This window comes from Pempheris klunzingeri, chromosome 5 (assembly GCF_042242105.1).
Source record: "Pempheris klunzingeri isolate RE-2024b chromosome 5, fPemKlu1.hap1, whole genome shotgun sequence".
NCBI classification, from domain to species: Eukaryota; Metazoa; Chordata; class Actinopteri; order Acropomatiformes; family Pempheridae; genus Pempheris; species Pempheris klunzingeri.
Genome location: NC_092016.1, coordinates 18989578 through 19011758, shown reverse-complemented (window position 1 = coordinate 19011758; position 22181 = coordinate 18989578). Strand labels below are relative to the sequence as shown.

Sequence of the window (22181 nt, the reverse complement as noted above, 5' to 3'; positions counted from 1 at the left end):
ATAGGCCCAGATTCCAGCGGACCTCCCTGCTAGGGAGTTGGGGTTGGAGAGCAGGCTTTGAAGCAGGCTCCAGTGACTCATTACCCAACAATCCACCCACCCTTCGTGTCCTCTACGCCCCTCAAACATCTCCATCCTCGCCCCTGCCCCTGCCCCTTGTCCTCTGGCACAGACAGCCGACACAGAGCTCCCCGCACTCACACACCCGTCGATCGTTGACTGAAGAAAAGAGATTCTGTTTCGGTGGAACAGGGATTGTGTGGACCGAACCGCTGTGAAAGACTCGTCTGTGTTATGTGTGTGCACGCTGACATACATACATGCACAGCCAGTGCAACGAGCTCATCTAATATTTCTCACTTTTAACAGCATGTGGAACGAGTTTGATCAGACAGGATCTCAGTTTTCATATTTAATGCTCCAGCCTTTCACGGATAAACCTGACGTCCTAATCTCTGGCTCCATCTGGCCTGCTCCGCTCATTTCTGCATGTTTCCTTGGGGGTTGTGTAAACTTACACCGCAAACTCCTGTTCCCACAGCTCACACTGGTCATACCCCCACCTTTGACTGGTGAGAACGCACCTCATGGGGACAAAAGCAGACATCTGCGCCCATGTTTTAGCAATTGGTCCAGGATATGTGTATGTTTTTACCATACCGCTGTGTGTCCGCATGCATGTGTGTTCATTAAAGATGACATCCATAGGAGATGACATCATTTGGTCTTCCTGTCTGGAGCACAAAGAGCAAAATGACATTTTCAAATGCACACGCTGGCTCACAAAGCATTAAAAATGTTTGCATCTGCATTCATGGGGAAATGTTTCAGATACATTTAGGTACATTGTTTTAGTAGTATGATGTGTAATGTGGAACTCCTGGCTGTGCTGGGCCCAGTTTTCAGACTTTGACTTTTTTTTTTCAGACATTGTGAACTGTGAAACAGGGTGAGAACAAAGAGGAGTCACTGGCACAGACAGGTGCATTGCATGGGTCACATTCTTTGACTTACAGCTTTCAAACATCATTTGCAAGTAATATACACACTGTTGCTTGTAACTCAAAATTGAAGCCAGTTTTGGTTGTGATTAAAGAAAAAAGTTTTGCTGGCTTCAAAGCATGAAAGAATGCCTCTACTCAAGATTTAAATTCAGTTTTTTTGCATATGAATCGCACAACTGTGTGGTGCAAGAAAGGATGAAAGAGATTAAGGTACCATTTTATGGACGAGGTCCCAGATTTCTTTACATGTACCAACTCCACGTGGTCTGTGCGAATGCCTGTGTTTACACTGCTGAAGTGTGCTTGTGCTGCATTTTAAGCGTGCTGTCTAATATGATTAATGCTGACCTCCGATACAACCGTTGCCTATTTGGCAAAAGGTTGCCACTGTGCTCAGTCTCGGAGCAGCGTGTGGACAGAGAAGGCCATTGTGAGTTCCCCTGCTCTTTGGGAAAGACCCTTGAGCCATGAACAACAGGATTTCCTCTTATTTCAGGCTCCAGTCTTCCCATTTCCTTCTTCTATAGGGGATCTATAAAGCAGCCACTTTCAGCTCTGAAATGTCGCATAAATTCAGCAGCAGCCCTGGATGAGGCCAGAGTGTTAATGTGTCCAGTAATGAACTAGTTTGAGATTTATTATACACTGTTGGCCAAAAAGTTGGAATAAAATGTTTTTTACCTCTTCTCAACTTTATTGATCAAACTCTTCCAAACATATCACAGTGAAACTTAAACCACAATTAACCTTTGCAAACTGTGTATTCAGGCTTTAACAGAATTGGGGGTATTGAACAATTATTCCAACTTTATGGGCATCAGTGTATATTCCATCAACATCTCAGATTTCTAAATATGTAACTGACCTTTTTCCCGGCAGACATTTTGCCTTCTCATTGCATGAAAAGGACAGGTGTAATTAATGACTAATAAATGATGGATCTGGTCCATTTAGGGGTTCCACTTTGTAACTCAGCAATTATAAAGTCAGCCCACTTCTTTAACATTGTCTTACATGCAGACATTTACTGATATAATTTGCACCAGATACATTTTTAAACAAATATTTAAACCTGCTCTAATCAGTATTTATATTAACGATGGTTTACATTCCACTTAACGTGATGGACCTGCAGTGCCCCTCAGCTCTATCTTACTTTCTGCTCATTGTTTTAGTTTTACAGCCCTCAATTGTACTGTTCGGCTTCTCTCTCACCCCTCTCGCAGCTGTTTTCAGCACAAAAATTACTGATGAATCTATTGCAAGTTACCTGCACACTGCAACAGACACACAAAGTTAGAAACTAGAACATAGCGGAGCATTTAGCTCCGCTATGACGGCTAAAGAGCCAACTATTTCTTCCAGGAGTTGGTGGAGACCACAAACAGAGCTAAAAGGAGAGTTCGGAATCACATTTAGCCAGAAACATGAATGCTTTAAATCAGGGGTGTCCAAACTTTTTTCCCTGACTGCCACATACAGAAAAACATACAAAGGGCTGGGCCACTCACTAGAAGTGAGCTATATTGCTAACTTTAATCCACTAGAGGTGATGTATATCGCCTCACCTCTAGTGGATTAAAGTTGGCAAAATCAATCAAATGTAGGTCAATTCTGCTTGATAACTGAATATGATTCAAGAAAAAAAAAACAGCCTTTCCATTAGTGGGCTTTCATTTCTTAGTTGTACAAGCTGGTCTTTGTCTTGTAGGATCTTGTTCAGGGTGTTCAGGTGATCAGTAAGATCCACTAAAAATGCCAACCAGAGAGGATTCTCCGTAATGCAAAAGTGATCGTCATTAGTTATTAGCTGTGCTCTCATCGCGCACCGCGTCTGAAACTTTCTACACTCACTTGCTCTCTTACGTTTCCTTAATTCTGCCGTTTTGGGTCACCTGTAGCAAATTTCTTCTTCTATTACTTATTTTATAGAGAAGCTGCCTCGTTCAAGACAGTTACTCCACCTAGCGGTGAGACTAAGAAGACAATACAGTCCAGCACAAGTTCCATGTGTGGGCTGTATTACAATACATTTTTAGAATTTCCTGCGGGCCAATAAAAATTGGACCACGGGCCGCAGTTGGCCCACGGGCCGTAGTTTGGACACCCCTGCTTTAAATGAATGCTGCTGTTGCTCCATCTGCTGGATGTGTGTATGCTAATATTTGCTAACATGTTAGCCACGTCAACTTTACACAGATAATATGGAGACAATGTTTCGAGCTTGTTAAGCTGAAAAAAATCAGTTCTACCATTGCTATTGCTTCTATTTCAACCACAGTACTACTAATACCACTGCCAGTAGCCTACCTCTAGCGCTGCTACGGTGGCTAATGCTACAACCACTACTACTCCAATTAAGTACATTAAGTGAAAATGATTAGTTATCACAGATTGGATTTATTTAAAAAACTCCTGATATCTATTATTTTATCATTGTACCCACAATGCAGAACCTACTGTATATGATTGTCTGACTGCTCATGTTTGTTCATTCATTTTCAGATCTCATAACTGAATGAACTGACGGTCAGAGCAAAGTTTAAGTGAAGTTTAAGTGAAACTTAGTCTTGTTGTCCATCCATCCATCCATTCATCCATCCGTCCATGGATGAACCCACACAGGCGTCCAGCTCGTGGGCGGCTAGGTATGCAGACTTGGAAACACAAGCCTACAACCTGATCAGTGGTGTATTTAAACACCCTCTGCTGTGTCTTTGAACAATACACCTCTGTTGCGTGCTGCTATGATTGATGGAGGCATTTGTTGTTGGGTCAGTACCACAATGCTGAGGTGATCGGAGAGCTGGAGCCAAGCAGTGAAAACAGTACAAAGGATCTAGGACTGCAGGAATGCATTGTGCCACAACCTGTGCACTTATAAAGGGACTTTCCAGCTTCCTCGGCCTGTTCCTTGTGGTCCTATCACACTGAGAATCACATTTTCAATCTATTCAGTCAATTTCCCTGTTGGACACTAAATGTCAAGTATGAAAGTACATAGGAAACTATGGCACCAAATTTATGGATAAAATGTCACACTATAAGATAAATACTGATGTGTGTCTGATAAACAAGTCATAGTGTTTGGTGTCAAATTAACTGTAAAAACTGCTCTCTTGAAGGTTAATCCTTCGATTTTTTTGCTCATGCCAAACCTCTTCTCAGGAATAAGGACGTGGTGAGAGATAAATTGAGGATCATACAGCAGACTGTTTGTGCAGGGAGGTGTATCCCTGCTGAATTGCTAGTTGATTAGATCGTAGCTGGTATGTTGTTGGCTTTGGTGTGGCACTGGGGAATTCCTGCATCCATTTAGCAAACTCCTCTTGTGTTACTTGTAATATTCTCTGCGCTGGAATTTCTCCTCCCTGCTTTTATGTGCTCATTTATCTTTCTTTCTCTTTCACTTGCCCCCCCTCTTGTGTAATATCTACAGTGAGCTCATTTCCTCTCGCCCTGATAGCGGCTCCGGACCCAGGGTCATAATTACACGTTATTACAGCCATTTATTTCACCTTTGGTTTCATGTCAGGCAAAGTTGATCATGCTGCCTCCGTATTTGCTGCACCAGCAATCTGATGTAACTTACTGTAACTCATGTGAGTGATGACCAGCTGCTGTGGAGTTATTAAATGGCACCTTGAGGAAATCACGTGGCAATCACACAGTCTAACTGGCCCTTTGCACTTAAAATTCTAGCTCTTGAGTTTTTGTCTTTTCTTATTTCTCGTTTGTTCAGTCGTCGCGCTCATTTCTCGTTCTCTTTATTCCAAAAAAATGTTGCTGCTGCCAGTCAGAAATCTAAAGCACATCGAATCAGGTGATACCGGCATGTGTGAGAACCATAAAAGTTTCGATGAACTAGTTGTTGCTGATTGTATCACACTCGTAGTACAAATAATGAGCACAGATTCTGGGGAAATCTGTTTTCTCCAGACATTGTGTGCCACCCGTTTGCTTGAGATAAAACTTAAACTGATCAAAACAGACATTTACTGATGTAAGATTGGATTTTAAGTTCTGAAAAATGTCTGACATTAGACGTCCGGGCTGGGAAATGTAATGTTATTGTAATCTGTTCTTGTTCATCTCTTCTCACACCCACTCAGGCAGGTGCTGGTAACCAAACTCCCCCTGTGGAGCCCAGTTACAGTAGACAGCGATCAGGCTCCTGAACCCCAGCTGCTCTGCTCCACAGCTCACTGTCCCACCATCCACTGCGATCCACATCGATGTGTGACTGACAAGATAAAGGACCGGTTCACCAAAGTTAAATCGCTTACATCTGGTGGGATCCGGCCACACAGCTTTGGCCTCATTTGTCCAGTTTTGCAGGATATTGTCTCTGAGATTTCTTCCTCCACCCCAACGCGATGAGGAGGCGAAAGGAATTTCATCTGTTTAGTTCAGCTCACTTGAAAATTACATTTACATTTCAGAAGCATCTTTTCTTTCATTCGTTTACTCAGGATTATCCACAGAACACCACATCGGTTTTCATAGGAACTGTTCTTTGGTAGAAAGTGATTTTAATGAAACTGTTTAGTGGGGGCTATCACACGCTAATAATTGTGTTTGTCATTGCAATAACTATCTCTACACTTTCTGAAATGAACAATTTATAACAAAAAAGAGGTTTGAGATAATCTGTGGATTATCTACAGAGTAAAAGGGACATTCAGTGGGTTACCATCCACTTGCATATTCATATTTTCAATGTGTGCATGAAAAGAGTAGAATTTGGAGAATTTTTTTAAATGGTTGAAATATCTCAAAATTTTTTTTACACTTTGAGAGCCGGAAAAGTTGGTGTGTCCATGAAAAGAAAATACGACAAAGTGCAGTGGAAACAGATTCAACAGGTAGAATTAATACACATAAAACAATGATTTTCCACCGTATTTTAAGTTTGTGCTACATTTGGATGGAAACCAGAATATTCACTGTGGAAAGAGATGCTGCTGTTGTTGGCCTGGCCATCCCTGTTAAGCCATGTGTGCCGGTCAGTTTTAGACAGAAATATGTAACAGTTAAATGTTCAATGTTGCTCAGGCTATGAATCCTACTGACTTTGGTAAACCCGACTTTTTTTTCTAGCACCACCATGAGGCTGACAAATGTGATTTTGAGTGAAATGTCTCAACATTTATTCATGTCCTAGATGAGGATGAATTGTAATAACTTTGGTGATCCCGTGACTTTTGTCAACATTTTATTTTTCTAATACTTGAATGACCAAACACCTGGGAAAATAACAACTTTATGTTTAAACGTTAGCATGCTAACACTAAACTAAGATGGTGACTATTTAAACTATTCCACCACTAAACATCAGCATGTTAGCATTGCAAATGTGAGCATGCCATCAAGTCCAAGTCACAGCTGAAGTCCTGAACCCTCACTTAAGTCCAACTGGAGTTCAGGCCTAAAGTTTTAAGTCTACTCTAGCTGATACTAATCTGTGTGTTGCCGTCTTCCTCTTCCTCCCGCCCTCGGCCGTCCGCCCCCTCGCTGCCTGGTAGACATTCCTGACAGCGTCTCCTCTCTCTGTCTGAGGCTTCTCCCCAGACAGCTGGGTCTTAAGCAACATGATCCCCGCTCAGCAGTGCAGACCCTGCACACAATTTGTGTGCATATATACAGCATGTGTGTGCGGCTGCGAATATATCCAATACACACGCATGTCTTAGATATGAGAGGTGCCACATTTTCAAGATTCTCATTGAAAAACAGGCCTACAAAGACAGGGACTTGTCTATAATTTGGAAAATATCACCTTACTCTGACATTTGCTTCTTGTTGTAGACGTTTGTCTATATTTACGGAGTAGTGGATGTCGTCTGGATGCAAAAAGCCAATAGGATGCATCAAGGGAATGTCTCACACACAGAGAATGACGAATCATCACACTGCTGATGTTTTGGTGTCGTAATCCCTGAAAAGTGTCTCCCATGAGTCCCATGATTCCTGATAAGGTGTTATTTAAAAATTGCTCTGTCTCTCTGTGACACAATATCTGCATTCAGGGTTGTTGTGTCGTTGCTGCTGAGGTTGTTTGACTTACAGGTTTGTGACCAGAGAGTGGGCAGACTGAGATGAAGTTGAGGATCTGGGGAGTTCTTTCCCCGTGACTCAGCAGACAGAAATGGATGTCTGATCAAAAACAAACCCACGTTGTCATGGTTACAGACGATTGGGAGAATGACGCCTTTGTGGATAAAACGAGGGCGGTGAAATTCGTCCATTTTATCCGTGAGACCAGATCTGGGAATCAGATGACCTTTATTTGGATGAAGAAGTGATTAATGGGAAGCAGCAGTGAACCATGGAGAGCTGGAGTTCAGTCAAGCACTTGAGAATTTTTTCCTGTTTTGTGGCCCAATTCTGGCTCTCATGAGGTTACGTTTGCGTAGAAAGTTGGTGACATTAAATTGCCTCTGCCATAACCTGAGGGTGTGCGCCTCTGTATCTGCTGAGGTATGTGCTCAGGTATGCACTCACATGAGCTCTGCGTCACAAAGTGAAATACCTGCAGAGGTTCTTTCCAGTAAAACAAGCCTGTGAATGCACCTGTGAGATGATCCCATTCCTTTGGTTTATCAAAACTAAAGACCAGCTGACGGCTCCCTTTGACTGCTTTTCAGACGAACACATGACACAGATCTTGGAGGTTGTTAGTAATCAGACTAATCCTCCGAGGCCTTGACTAATATCCTCTGTGTGTTTGGGTTTTAGGTTTTTATTTACATGAAGCACGAGTGTTGTGTCCTGCTGGCGTCAGATCGGACTCTGACGGGAAGTGGGAATGAGGAAATGACACAAGAGTTTAAAGTGAAACATAGATACAAGTCCCTACATTACGGGAAGCAGAGCGATACCTTCATTCGGTGAGGGGACCAGTACTGAGTCATGACCCATACCTGAGTACCTAAGTGGTATTAACAAGCCATCATGCTGTGCCATCAACGCTGAAGTGCTGCTGTGCTTTGAAATGGCCAAACAAGCTCTTTATGAGCTGTAAGGCCACACAGGGTGAGATTTTATATAAAAATAGATCAATTGTAATCTTCATATCATATCTTTATAGTTTTCTATGAAGTAAATTGACCACGTGGAACAAAATAATCCAAGCTCATTAGCTTTTTTTTTAGCTAATACAGCTGGCAGGTGTCATCGCGTGATCTAAGTTTGTACCTTTCAGTCAATTCATTAAACGAGATGTGACTGAAAGCTCTAAAAATCTAATAATATTTTATCATAGTCACTGTTTTCAAAAGTCAGGGGTGAACTTCTATCTTTAAATGCAACGTTTGGAGGAGGCAGCATGTGAAACGGGGCCATAGCCTGGAAATAGTGAGTGCATGAGAGTGAACAGTTCCTACCAAAAACCACCACACACATTTCTGACTTTGTTCAGCTGTTCAGTAATATCTTTGGTTGCCTGATCATCTATTATAAATCTCACAGCAGAAATACTAAATCCTTTCATTGTATTTACATTTTTGTCTAAAAGCAATCAAACGTAATTATATTTAACCTTTAAAACCCTTTAAGAGGAGTAATTTGTGTGTAACTATTGAATGGAAACTACCTTCCTGGGTGTTGTCTCCATACAGCCACGTGCTTTTTTTCCCATGTCCTTTGTCAAGTTGAGGCAAAACACTCCGAGAGGATTTATAGGTGTGTATCAGTAACCACAGATCAATATCTTGAGATATTATTATTGAATGCTTGTGGAGTTCATGTGGGAGTTCTGTTCGATGATGAAATAGAGACATGTTTCTTCTGGCCACCGACCTTCACCTCACAGCACCCCGTTCAGCTGTTACTCCATACACGTCGCCTCAGCTTGTCAGCACCGCTTCTCGTGTTTACAATAAACGCCTCTGAATCAGACATTTGGCCCTGCTCACTTTAAAAACTGAAGAGTAACTGAGGATGTGTACACGGGTCGTGGCCCACTTCTCTCACATCCTCTCTATTTATTGCTTGTAGCTTTTCCTCATGAGTGTGACAATGCATTCACTGTTGCACAGCCATGCTCCATCCACATAATGACGGCCTATGGACAGATGACGCCAAGGCTACAAGTATGGGCCGAGTGTGTGCCAGCGCTGCGTCAGGGGATGTTTATATCAGAGAGAGAGAGAGACACAGTGTGTGTGTGTGTGTGTGTGTGTGTGTGTCCAGATGATGTACAGTGGATTGTGACGTATTTTGTGTGAAAAGCATCTCAGGAACTGCTCGCAGAAGAAGCACTTTGCTGCATCATATTGTTTGGAAAATAAAATCATGCAGTGGTGACACAACCTGCTGTGTGTCCCTTGGCTCTGGGGCCAAAGGTGTGTATGTGTGTGTGTTAGAGAGAGATTAAAGTGGTGCCAATTTGTGAAGCAGTATTTTTAGAAAGGAGGCCCGTCCGCTCCGGTAATACTCCTCAGATCACCCTTTGATGCGCTCATGGTAGTGTGATCCCACTTCAAAGCTGCACACAGGGCCTGGGAGGCACGGGGAGGGGGGTGTGTGACTTTACTATACACTTCATTACTGCAGCCCAGAGATTCGGCTTTCTGTCACCTTTGACCTTTGGGCATTTGTGCTCATAACACACTTCCACTCCACAAGATCCACAACCGGAGGTATTTGTCAGCAGGAGGGCAGAGAGGACGAGTTCTGTTAATGTCCACACTGTTTACTTGACCTGACTTTTGAGACAAAACTCTGTTAGTTAATTTTCCACTGTTTTAGCTCCAATATCTTGGATCAAACTCTGCCTCAGTATCAGCTCAGTCCTTTAAAAACCATTTTTCATTTGGTTACATTTCTCTAAGTTTGACCATTCCCACAAATACTTTATGGTGTGTCATATATTTCATTGTATGTCAACCTGTGAAGCACCTTGCAGCTCTTATTTTGAAAGGTGCCATAGACATAAAGTTTATCTTTATTTCTAAACTCAATATTTGTCAACCGGCTCTTATCATAATTGTCAGGGCTGAACCAAATGTTGACTATTCTGTCTTTTTTTTTTTTACTTTATATGGAGCTATACACATAATCAACCCAGGTTTTAAAGCTTAATGTTTGTATTTTATGTAACAGTATAAGTAAGTCTGACATTACAGCACATACTGTATAATATTTATACAAAGCATGTGACTTGCTAAAATATAAATGTGACTAACCAACATCTTGCTATTGAGCTAATTTAAGATTAACATTGTTTCACATCAACTTTTAATCTGCATCTTATTATCTCCCTGCTGAATGTGACTAAAGCCACGCTCACTGGGTTTATAACTGTAATTAAATAGGTGTGTGCAGCGTGTCTCATTATATCCTTCGAACAGCCTTTATTTCGTGATATCAGGGCAGTAAAGTGGACCTCCTGTGTGTTTTCTCAGCCTTGTAAAGAACAGAGGCGCCTGATAAGCAGCCTGCAGAGGAATTTGTCATCTGAACCCCTTTTGAAAGCTTCCTGAAGATCAACTAAACCCCAGGTTTGTACAGCTCACGGTCGGAAACACCACAAATATGACTGATTGAAGTGACACTTTTTAAAATTTAACTTTTTAGCGTCTACACCCTGGCAGCGCCCTGTAAACCTACCACACCTTGGAGACAGTTAAGGTGTGTTCAAAGGCTCCACCGAGTCTTTTAAGTGCCCTGTGCTGCTGACTAAATCTACTTATCAGTTATGACTCAAGCCTGAAACCCTCCCAGTGACAAGGAGTCACATTCCGCAGCAGAGAGGAAAGGGACTTTCCTGTCCCACAGCCTCTTTTTAAATGTTGCATGTCTGGCATTTACTGAGAAATGCTGCTGCTGAAAAGAGTGCCCCAGTGTCGAATATACTGTTACTGACTCTAATGCTGTAATGAGACACTAACAGGCCTTGACGCCAAGCAGAAAGGTTTCTGGTTGAGGTGAAAAATAATAACGGAGGAGAGCATAACTTTATGTCAAAAATGCATGAATATTTATTCAAATAAATACACACTCTGCACACATCGAAATAGTGAATAATTTAAACTACACAAAGCTGTTTGCCAGTAACACCATATCCTGGAAACAAATAAATTAACATCATGGTTTTAGGAGTCATTCCTCCTTGGAGAGCAAACTTGAAATAACTTTGACAATTCAAGGGTTCAGTCCTGTGTGTGGAGCTGCTGAAAATCTCCCGTCTGTCGGTTCAGATCAGTTGTCCCCCCCCCTCTCTCTCTCTTGAGAGAGAAAGAGCTCAGTCCCGAGCAATCCTTCATCTCTGGACCGGATGACCTCGTCTTCCGTTTGGTCCGCGTGTTATTTCTTTATGGTCCACAGTGACACTAGGAGGAGAAAAAAAAAAAAATACCGTGCCATTAGTTTAAAGCTCCAGTTAGAGTTTATCTTTACTCATATTTTCATTCAGATATCATGTCAGCTACATGTCATGGTGTCTCTCACCATATTAGGAGTGGTTAACGGCCAGGGTCCCTACAGCGGCTCAGGGCGCCCTCGCCATGCGCCTCTCCTGCTGTCCGGGCGACGCGCTCTCGTTGTCCTGCCGCGTTTTAAAGTCCTGGATTGCCTTTCTGTTCTGGAAATCGATCAGGGCCATGGTGATCACTGCGTTCCAGCAGTTCTCCTCCCCAGAGCACCGGAAATCGATCTCCTTATTGTCCGTGGTTACGATGGTGAAATAGACGAACTTGCCGGTGCGCTCCACGCAGTCCACCTTCTTGATGGACTGCAGCTTGAGCTCCTTGCCCTTGGTGCGCTTCTGCGTGTCGGCGTAAATATTGAGGCTGTCCGTGGTCAGGACGCATGTCTTCCTCTTCCAGAACTGGAGCAGGTTGTCGCTCCTCTTCTCCAGCTCTCCCTCCTTGAGGACCTGGCTGATCTCCTCCGCGGACATTTTCATTGTTTATGCCGGGCAGGTTAGTGAAGTCCCCGCTGCTTCGTCCGAGGAGCCCGAGGAGGAAGGAGCTTCTCCACGAAGGTCTTGATAATCCAGAGTGACGTTGTGAATGGACCAAGGTAGCAGGCGACTTTTATAGTCCACTCTGGCCTGAGCCCTTCCCACTTGACGTCAGATGAGTTGGGAATGCATCAACAGTTGCCGGTGGAGTAATTCAAGGCTGTGTGGGCGGAAGCTGCGGCGCGGGCGGGGGAGAGGGCAGAGGAAGTCCTAACGTGGACCTAATTACACTACAAACATGTTAATTACTAATCCACATCCTGCTGCGGAGATTAGTCCAAATATTTGCCCACTCTGCAGCAAGTGATTCAGTCTAGAATGGCTGATTACCAGAAGGAGAGCTGCGCACATGCGTAAAAAGAAAGAACCAGTCTGGCCCTGTAAACCCTTCAGATCATCACTCACTTCAGAGGGACTTTTGACTTCACTTTGAAAGTTTATGATCCAGATTTTTTCCATGACAGCCTGGTTATTCATTCCCTTTATAATCCGTCTCTGTGCCAAGTAGATGCTGTGGTGCCCCGCTCTCTAGTGGTTAAAAAAAAAGGTACTTCAGGCTGATTTACATGAACTCTGCCATTCCTGTCTGTGGATGTCAAGCAGCTGAAATGCACCCAAACAGCCCCACATGCCAGTTTCCATTCAGTGAACAGAGGACTCATCAGACTGTCTGTTAGCAGCTACAAACAGCTAGGTTACAAGGTTTAGTGAGCACAAGCAGTTACAGAGCCCAGAGCAGACAGAAAGAAAGAAAAGAGTGTGTTTTTAATGTACAGTTAAACAAGTTTAAGGACGATTCAACATAAAAACAAAAAGTTGTGTTACTGCCCTGAAATTATGATTCAACTTAAATAAACTGGATTATTTCTGTCAAAGTTGTCTCAGTTTGAAGAGTCAGTTCTTTATTTGGCAGAGCCTAAAATGTGCAACTCTTAAATGAACTTTGAATATATAAAACACGTGATCTTGATCTTGCAACCTGACTAAAACTGAAAGCTACATTAAATGAGTCAGATGCCTGTGTCTGTGTCCACCCTGATATCATCCTGTTGGTGTCACTCTGTTTGTTCATGTCAGACTGACTGGCCCTGGTTTTACTTACATATGGGATCAAAAACACTTGTTGTTGTATTGTCCGTGCCTGGCCTGTGTGAATCAGCAGGAGGAGGTGGTAAGAAGGCGGTTGTCATCGCCTCCTGTCCTGTCCTGTCCTGCTGGAGCATCATCACCCACACAGACACAGTCCTGACCCCATCGTCCAGATACACCAACCGGGGTGCATCTTACGTGCCGCAAGCACCCACTTCAGGGTCCTGTCTGCCTCACTATCAGTTTCCTCTCACAGACATTTTGGAAATAACCCCCCCCCCCCCCACAGTTTCCCTCAGGAAGTAACACATGAACACACACACACACACACACATACACATGCACACCCTCCAGTAATTATGCAAATAGCTGGGTGACCTTTAAGGGAATCAAGCCACTCTGTGTCCCTCATGAGTTGGAGAGGTCCGTCCATAAGACTTCACACATCAACACCACCATGATAATACAGACATTTGACAGCACCAAAGGCGTAACCATGGTGAATCACTTTAGCCAGCTCGCTGAGCAGTCTGCATGAGCACTCAGCCTGGAGCGGGATGTGGCGACCACATTAATCCTCCCATCTCAAAGAAAAGGAAGTCACACGTGTGCACTGAGTTCTGTTAAGTGTGTGTGTGTGTGTGTTGGGGGCTCCACCACCTCTGGTCCACCCCCTTTGTTGTAGGGTCTTTTCTCTTTGTTGCCTAGCAACATGTGTGTGTGTGTGTGTGATGTGTACATGTGTGCATATATAGATTTCTGTTTGAAGACTGGCAGACATGCCCAGGCAGTGACTCAGTGTGTGGAGCGCCTTGCTTTGGAGGAGTTTGCTTGCCAAAGGAGGGCCAGATGTGTGTGAGACAGAGTGTGTGGATGAATATGAATATGTTGTGTCTGTCCGTGCATGTGGGGATCATAATATATTTTCAGGCTCGGAGGGTAATGAATTACGTGTAGCAGTAGTGTGAATGTTAGTATGAGTAACAGAAAAAAGAAGAAAAACATCTGGAAAGTCTGTAGTTGCAGTAATCAAAAGTTGCAGTTACCAGTTACACTATATAAGAATAAATGTGACCCACATTCAGTCACTACACCCACCCCTTGGTTTTGGCCAAGATCATATCATAGGGGAGACCCAATACACATTCCTACATTAGAGGGAAGCTTAAGGTCTTGGATTTAAATGTGTTTCCCTTTTGTTAACAAGTTATTAACCATCAAAGACACTCTTACATATTGTGACATCCAAACCTGTGACGGGGTTCGTTGCCCTTACAATTATCAATGGGATTTCCATGAAAACAAATGTAAAAACATTTGCAAGCCAGAGACATCAATTAAGGGTTAAAATGAAGAGAATAATCATCCCTGTAATTCTCACCAAGGCCCTTTGTATTTGTCTATTTCTTTAAAACATGAATGTGAACCATCATATGGGTTTGATTTATTGAAAGAGAAGAAAAAGGAGGTAATTTGCAGTGCTGAATACAACATCTTAACCCTTTAATGTCTGAACCATGAAATAATTGCCAGAAAATTCAAATTTTTTTGAAACTGGAGTGTTTATTGAACCTTCTGACAAATTACAAAAAAATGTGTAGAGGTCTCAAAAACTCACACTTGGCGTTAAAGGGTTAATGTTGCACACAGGAGAACCATCCTCAGCTGACCCCCTGACAAAGAGTTCATACAAGCTACCACATGGTTTTAGCCAGCAACTGAAAACTAGACTAAGATTAAAGCTAAATTAGAATCAAATTCCTCTTTTTAATAAATGTCTGATCATTTTGTGATAAAAAACACATTTTTATCACAAAAACAACAGCAGCGGCATGAAAAACAACTCTGACCCATGAAACTGACAAATTGTTGTGTTTTGTGTGTTTTACAAAAAAAATGAACAGACAGAAATGAGCATGACATCACATCAAATGTTTGATATCAGCATGATGAAACGGCACCGTGTCGGCCAACCAGCCCCGTTCTCCCCTACACTGCATATCACAACATCAAACAAGAACATGGTGTGCCTGCAGAGTTACAACAGCAGTAGACCTGCTAATGTCTCCCTGTTTTCCTTGTTTTTCAGGCTCCTGGGAAGGAACAGCTCTTCCTGGGGGGGGAGTCAGACTGAGCGATAAATCTCAGGAGGTGTGTTGTGACAACCTCGGCTTCAAACCAGCGCCCTCTGGGTCTCACCGTCCCCGCACAGACGAAACAAAACCCCCAGAGACACACACACACAGAGGAAGTGAGATAACGTGTCATCGGCAACAACCCGAGGAGTGTTTTGATAACAAAATGAACAGATAAACTGTGAGAAACACAACGACATGTATGTTGCTCTTTCCGCTTTGTTTACTTGAGTGTGATGGAGTTTAGCAGCCAAGGGTACATGGGTGTGACGAGGCAGCAGGTGGAAGGACCAGAAAGGCCCAGAAAGAGTGTGTTCATCGTGTTAGGACATGAAGCCCCAGAGAGTTTTCACAGAGAGTCACAGCACACAACACACACAAGTACAGAGGAAGTCGACTCACTGAACGCCGCTGGAATTCATTTGTTTAGGATGAAAACATTATGTGCCTGAGATCAATGTTCTATTTATATGAATACGATGCGTATCTTCTGGGTACTATCTTGCACGTTGAATTATTCCTGATACTTCACACTGTGAACATTCCCTGTTCAGTGCTCTTTCATTTCATTTTATATGTTTTATTCTTATGTTTTTACATAGTTTATTGTCTATTTACAGTTATACTTTATTATGTATTCTACTTATTTATACTCATTGACTGGCAGTACATGCTTTATCTTTCTTTAGATTTTCTACTTCTATATATTTCTTATGATTATCGTTGCACCAATATGCCACAGCGAATTCCTTGAATGTGAAAACGTACTGATTCTGACCAGATTTGGTGCGGGTGACATAAAATAGGACTACAGGACTCAAAATAAACTTTGTCACAGACATTGAACAGAAAATCTGAACAGTGTTAATTTTCTTTAAAACGTTTTAAGGACAATCTAATGGTTATATGACATTGATTATAGCCGCTTCAACCTTTTAATTGGTCTAATAAAGAACGACAGTCTCTGATGAAAGAGAGACGTGGCCGGGGCAGCAGCAATAAAGTGTAAATAAAGGTGTGGACTGTAAACTGTTGCTCCCAGCACAGAATTCAAAGGCTGCAATAAACTGTAATATCCTGGGCACAAATGTTTACCATGGCCTTGTGTCGTTAAAAGCTGTGTGTTGAAAGTGTTCAAATTCAAATATCTATTCAATTAAAAAATTAATTGGATTTTGAAGGCTTGTAGTCAGAAAACAAAGGGGGGAAAAAAAACAAGATTTCTCAGCAAAACTGCGTCATTCAGTGTAAATAAGACAATATTCTAGAAAGGAACTCATTTTCTTAACTTGGCTTTTGTATTTCGGACCAGTGACTGTTGTAATGTGTGTTTCTGCACATTAATGCTTATGTGCGTGGTGTTAGCCGGTGAAGCCTCCCTCGGACGGTGAACTATACATAGTCAGCCTAACAATGGGGAGCAGTATGGATGAGCTGGCTGTGATGGGCTGCTGACAAGTACAGCAGAGCCCGCAGGTAACAGCTGCATACTATGACACGTTTATGACTTTGGCCTGTCTCGTACATACACACGCATACAAGCACACCAGCGCGCACACACACACACACACACACACACACACACACACACACACACACACACACACACACACACATCCTCCTCAGCTCCTCGGTGACATGCCCTTGCGATGAGACTCCGGAGCTATTTGAGGCATTGTTCTGATAAGCCCCGTGTGTGTGTGTCTGCGGCCACGCTGGCATTCAGCAGCGTGGGAAAAAGAACAAATGGCTGATGAGGGCAGCGCACAGTCAAGCACAATGCTGCAGGAGGAACGCTGGAGAACAATGAAAACACACATGGCTGTGGTCATACACTCTGCACTGTCTCGTGAAGATCACTGTCCTCTATGGTGGCAAAGAGACTCAGATCTACAGCACTGTCTTCATAATCAGCGCAGCAATACAATAATGTAAATACTCAATTTTTAGTAAGTAGAAAAATAAAAGTGAAGTATCAGAAGTTCTCACTGTGTTGAGTGGCCACTGTCAGAGTATTATATACACTGTTGCCCATGGAAGAACTGTTCAATACCCCCAATTCTGTTAAAGCCTGAATACACAGTTTGCAAAGGTTAATTGTGGTTTAAGTTTCACTGTGATATGTTTGGAAGAGTTTGATCAATAAAGTTGAGAAGATATAAACTTTATTTATCAATAATAAATCACATTGTCACAATCATTTCATGAGAAGAGGTAAAAAACATTTTATTCCAACTTTATGGGCAACAGTGTATGTTAATGGGTCATTATTGTTGTAATGACATGCAAGTAGCATTTTAACATTATATGGAAATATAGGGTTCGTTTAAACTCCTGTACATTCTTGTGAAAAGCTAAATCTGTAGTGCATCACATTTTTTTCATCATCGTTCATTTATTTGTTTTATTGATAATAGCAACCTGCAAAATAAACACTAAGCGCAGCAGTCAGATAAATGTGTGAGTAAAAAGAACAAACTTTCTCTCAAAGTGGAAACACTCAAGTACTAAAGTGCAACTGTGTAACTGCACTGAAGCACTTGTGCGAACGTATTTAGGTACATTATTATTACTCCGTTTTGTATTTCCAGAAAGCTGCTCAGGCAGAGGAAGCATAAATGTTGGTGCATATTAAACACTCTAATTGCTGTGTGCCACTATCATTAACACATACTTTGCTTCAGCATGAAGGTGTGTGAGCGATAAGCGCATTTCCTCCTCGCGCCACATGAGCCGGGTGAGGAGACTCAGGTGAGAGTTGTGGGGTGTGATCCAGCGAGGAGAGTCCACCGCCTCTCTCCTGCTAATTTGACTCTGCAAAGAATGGCAGGTATGCAGGTCTGCAATCCGTCTCCCTGCCAGGAATGTAGCATTCACTTTGCTGTCTGCATAGCTTCACTGCGGCTTACATGATAAACCTAGAGTCTTTCCATAGAACCAAAACTAATCTGTGCTTGGAGCAGGGCCACGGACTGGACTGTAAGGCCTGATGGTTTAACCTTTTAGGCCGGTGCTCTCCACGACTGAAAGGTTTGCTTTTGACGATGGTGTTGTGCAGAAACACCGTGGACTTGTACTAGAACGCTAAGACGAGGCCTCAGTGTCAGATAATGTACTTAAAGCCAAGAGACGCAGTGAGAAGATGATGAATTAGTCAGGAAATCCTCCTGAGCGTTTTCTCATTCATCAAGTCTGAACTTTACTGGATCCCATCAATCAATCAATCATTTAATGATTACTTTGAATTACCAGAAATGTCTAATGCAACATTTTGGGGGCAGCCAACATTATTACAAAATATGATTTATCTTGTCGATTTCTGTCATGGTCGTCACTGTTTACCTGAAACACACATAATCCAGCCAGCCTTGGCTTGTGTGTGTGTGTGTGTGTGTGTGTGCTCACTTTTCTGCAACCCAGGTGTGACTGGCAGCTTTATGTGTGAGTGAAGGAGCGTGATTCAGATTAAACATGCCGCACCCAGTTCCCTGTTCATTCACCGATTCATTCATAAATCCAGACAAAGGTGCGCTGCCCTGCCGCCGTGCTGTGATTGGGTGTGAAGCTTCCTTTCCCACACATACCGGGCAGAGAGGTAACTGGTGATAATGTAGTAAAGCCAATAAGATTAGCTCGGTCACAGTGGCTGTTGTTTATAGTCATTCATGTTAAGCACATGTAGATAAACAGAAAAGAACAAAGTGTGCCTGGTTGAGGAGCCACTTTCATGAAACAGATTGATAACTCTGGCACATTCAGCTTTTCTCACAACGCAAAGTCAGTGTCTGACGTTTTTTCTTCTCTCCTACAGTAACCACCTCGCTCCTCCTAGACTTAGACTTCTTTTATTGATCCCCCATAGGGGGAAATTTACATGTTACAGCAGCAACAATAGACAAGAAAGAGTGAATAAAAGCAACATTGGAAAATAAAGCAATAGCAAAATAAATATGTGTTGTGATGATAAATAAATATTTACACTATGGAAAATTTACATTATGGAATATTTATACTATGTATCATAAAATAAAATGTGAAATGTACAAGTATGGACAGGAATATCAAGGAGTGGAATGATATGAATGGATGTTTCCTACAGTGAGACAGTGACTTGGTGGTCAGTCAACTCGGGTTTGATTCTACGCCCTCGTCTTTCCCGTCCCTCCCCATAGTGCCGCACTGCTTTTTCTCCCAAAGACATGTCAGTCAGGTAGACTGGACATTCTCCAGCCTCAAATAAGCAAGTGAAAGAAAAACACACACACTCGATACATGGATCGTGTTGTGGCTGTCAAAATCCCTCCATGTTTCCACCAGTGGAGGCATTTGACAGAGCGTTGGCCTGAGATGATGTAAAAGATGTTGTGGCACCCACGCTGAAGAGTTAGTCACAGCCTGTAGTTCGGTCTCTCTCTCCCCCGGTGGAGATTGTGCACCGTTCTCCCAAAGGACTCTGTCCTCCTTGAACAGAGTTTCCCAGCAGACCTCCGCAGTGTGTTTACGCTGTCAGGAGAGGTTACAGTGACAGCTGAGCTCATTCATTTACTGGCAGCTGATTTAGTACTACATTTCCCACATGTTTTGGCTTCACTTCTGGATGTTTTTTGGTTTCAAGGAAATCGTTCACTTCAAAGGGAAATTTTCACCATCAGCTGCCCGTCAATGCTGCAAAAACTGAATGATTGAGTAAACAGTGTTGGCTTTTTACTCCTAAAATGCATCAAATGTTCATTAGGAATTATGTAAAATGCCTTTGCAGCATATTTGAAGTGTGTTTAAAACTACAGAAGTTATTTGTGGAGTTTCAAGTGGGCAGATGAAGTGTCTAAAATCACAAATGTCTCCCTCCTGGTGGAAAAGTCAGGGGATCACTGTGATTCATCATCTGGGCACCATGAATGTCTGAAGGTAAACTGTCCAACAGTTGTTGAGATGTTTGTGATGGCTAAAAGAAGAAAATGGATAGACAATAACTTTGGTTTTGTTTCATGCACCAGCTGATCAAAATCCGTGCAAAGCAGTGAGTTCTTGTGTCGGCACCATCAGTAACATTACCGGGTCCTGGAGGTAATGGGCTCTTTGTCTCGCTGCCAGTTGGACTCATTCAGTCCTGCACACCAACCCAGCATCAGCAGCATAAAGCACCTCTCTATTCCCTTCTGTCTGGCTCACATCACTTCCGGCTGGGGGGGGGGGGGGGGGGGGGGTGACGATACAAAAGACCGCACACAGACAAACTCGGACACTCATGTGCGCTGGCGTACGCGTAGAGGCTCTGCCAAAAGCACCTTGAGGCCAAGAGTTTGAAAGTGGGTGCAGCTGCAGCTGGGAGGAAAGCCGGAAGGAGACTGCACCCTCACACTCCTGCTGGATGAAGATGAGACGATGGCAGGAGGCGTCATTTAGGGATAAGGCCAGCAGTCTGAATGCTTTCCTTTGTTCTTCTGCTCCGGCCATGTGGACACATCAGAGATCATCTCCCTTTGAATCCTCCGAGCTGATTTCTCCTGTACGTGTTGTTGACACATGTAAAAACACCCTCTCTGTCCGTTCCTGCACATTCGCACTTGACCAAACATCAACCAGCTGAGGAGTAGATAGTGCAGAGGACGTCGAAGACAGCACAGGAGATAAAGCCTCTCTGTAGTCTCTCTTTTTATCAATTTTCTGTTAATTCTCCTGTCTTTCAACTGGACCAAATAAGTTGATGTGACCTTTGTCTCATGAACGGCCTGCTGAGTTACAGAGAGGGTGTGACTGCTGCTACACCTGGTTTTACTTCCTGGTTTTACTTGTGGCCTAGATGTCTAAATATTTCTCATAATCCAGACAGAAGCTATTCAGACCTTTACATATATTTTACTCAAATAAAAAAATGCACACAGTGTAAAAATTCTTAGTTACCAGTAAAAGCCCTGCAAGTACAAACGCATTAGCATCAAAATATACTTATAGTAATAAAAGTAAAAATACTGCAGAATGGCCCATTCGGCCCATAATAATATACATTATTGCATTATAATTATTGATGCATCCATATGTTTAGCACTGCAACATTGAAGCTGATAAAGGTGGAGCTCATTCTAATCATTTACTTTATATTTCAATGCAAAGCAACTTGTAATTTAATGATAAGTTGTTAAATAAATGTGGTGGAATAAAAAGTATAATATTTGCCTCTGAATGGTAACGAAACTGCTCTTAAGTACAGTATTTGAGTATTTGACCGATGATTTCAACATCCAGCATTAGTAGCCACCATATTTCGTGAGGTTTAGAAGTTTGAACTAGTCTCTAGTGTTACGTCGGCGTACCAGAGGTAAACAGAGCTCATGTGGTTGACACCTTAGGTATCGATGTTTGGTGTAAACTGTAGGCAGGCCGGTGTATCAGTCCATCACAGTGCGCAGCAGCGGCTCCGTTTCGCCGGCCATGTGTAACAGAAAGCACTGTCATGAGTGTTTAGACACAATCGGACTCATTGTCAGAGTGAAGCGATCCTCAGACCCCCACAGAGCAGCTTCAGCATGAACAAGGTCTCGTTCACAGGTCTGTAGAGCAGAAATCCCCCAAATTACAGAAAGAAACTGGAGGGAGAGTTCAGTTTGTGGTTTGTTTGTCTGTTGTGGAGGAGTGAAGGATCACAATTCACTGCTGGTTCACTCATCTCCTCCTAAACATCAAAACCCATCATATAGTTTATCATTCAAAAACATTAAATATGGATTCAGTGTTGACAGTGATCCAGCGCTTATCGTGAACTTGATCCAGACCTCTGTTTTCTCACACTGTCACATGTTGTCGCCTGTTCCCATGAAGATAGAAGCATAAACACACACACACTTGTACACTAAGTGTTGCCGGACGAGGTGACAGGACCAGAAAGCACCTGTCTTTCAGCACTGGACAGAAAATCTGGGTTGCTAGGACACAGTGTCGCCACCCTCCTCCAGAAACTCAGAGCACTCAGCCATTATCTCCCACAAT

The 22181-nt window shown here is 42.8% G+C and overlaps 1 protein-coding gene across 1 annotated transcript; it reads right to left on the bottom strand.

Annotated features, from left to right (window-relative positions):
- Positions 1–10963: 10963 nt before the first annotated feature.
- On the bottom strand, positions 10964–12021 carry phlda2 (pleckstrin homology-like domain, family A, member 2). The gene is made up of 2 exons (XM_070830832.1): positions 11457–12021; positions 10964–11338 (listed from the first exon to the last, which is right to left on the bottom strand). Exon 1 carries the CDS (start codon positions 11911–11913, stop codon positions 11497–11499), a length of 417 nt encoding a protein of 138 aa, XP_070686933.1. The 5' UTR covers positions 11914–12021; the 3' UTR covers positions 10964–11338; positions 11457–11496.
- Positions 12022–22181: the final 10160 nt, after the last annotated feature.

What these genes read in the sequence shown, in the direction of transcription:
- phlda2 (XM_070830832.1), bottom strand. Translation starts at nt 11,913, where the DNA reads ATGAAAATGTCCGCGGAGGAGATCAGCCAGGTCCTCAAGGAGGGAGAG.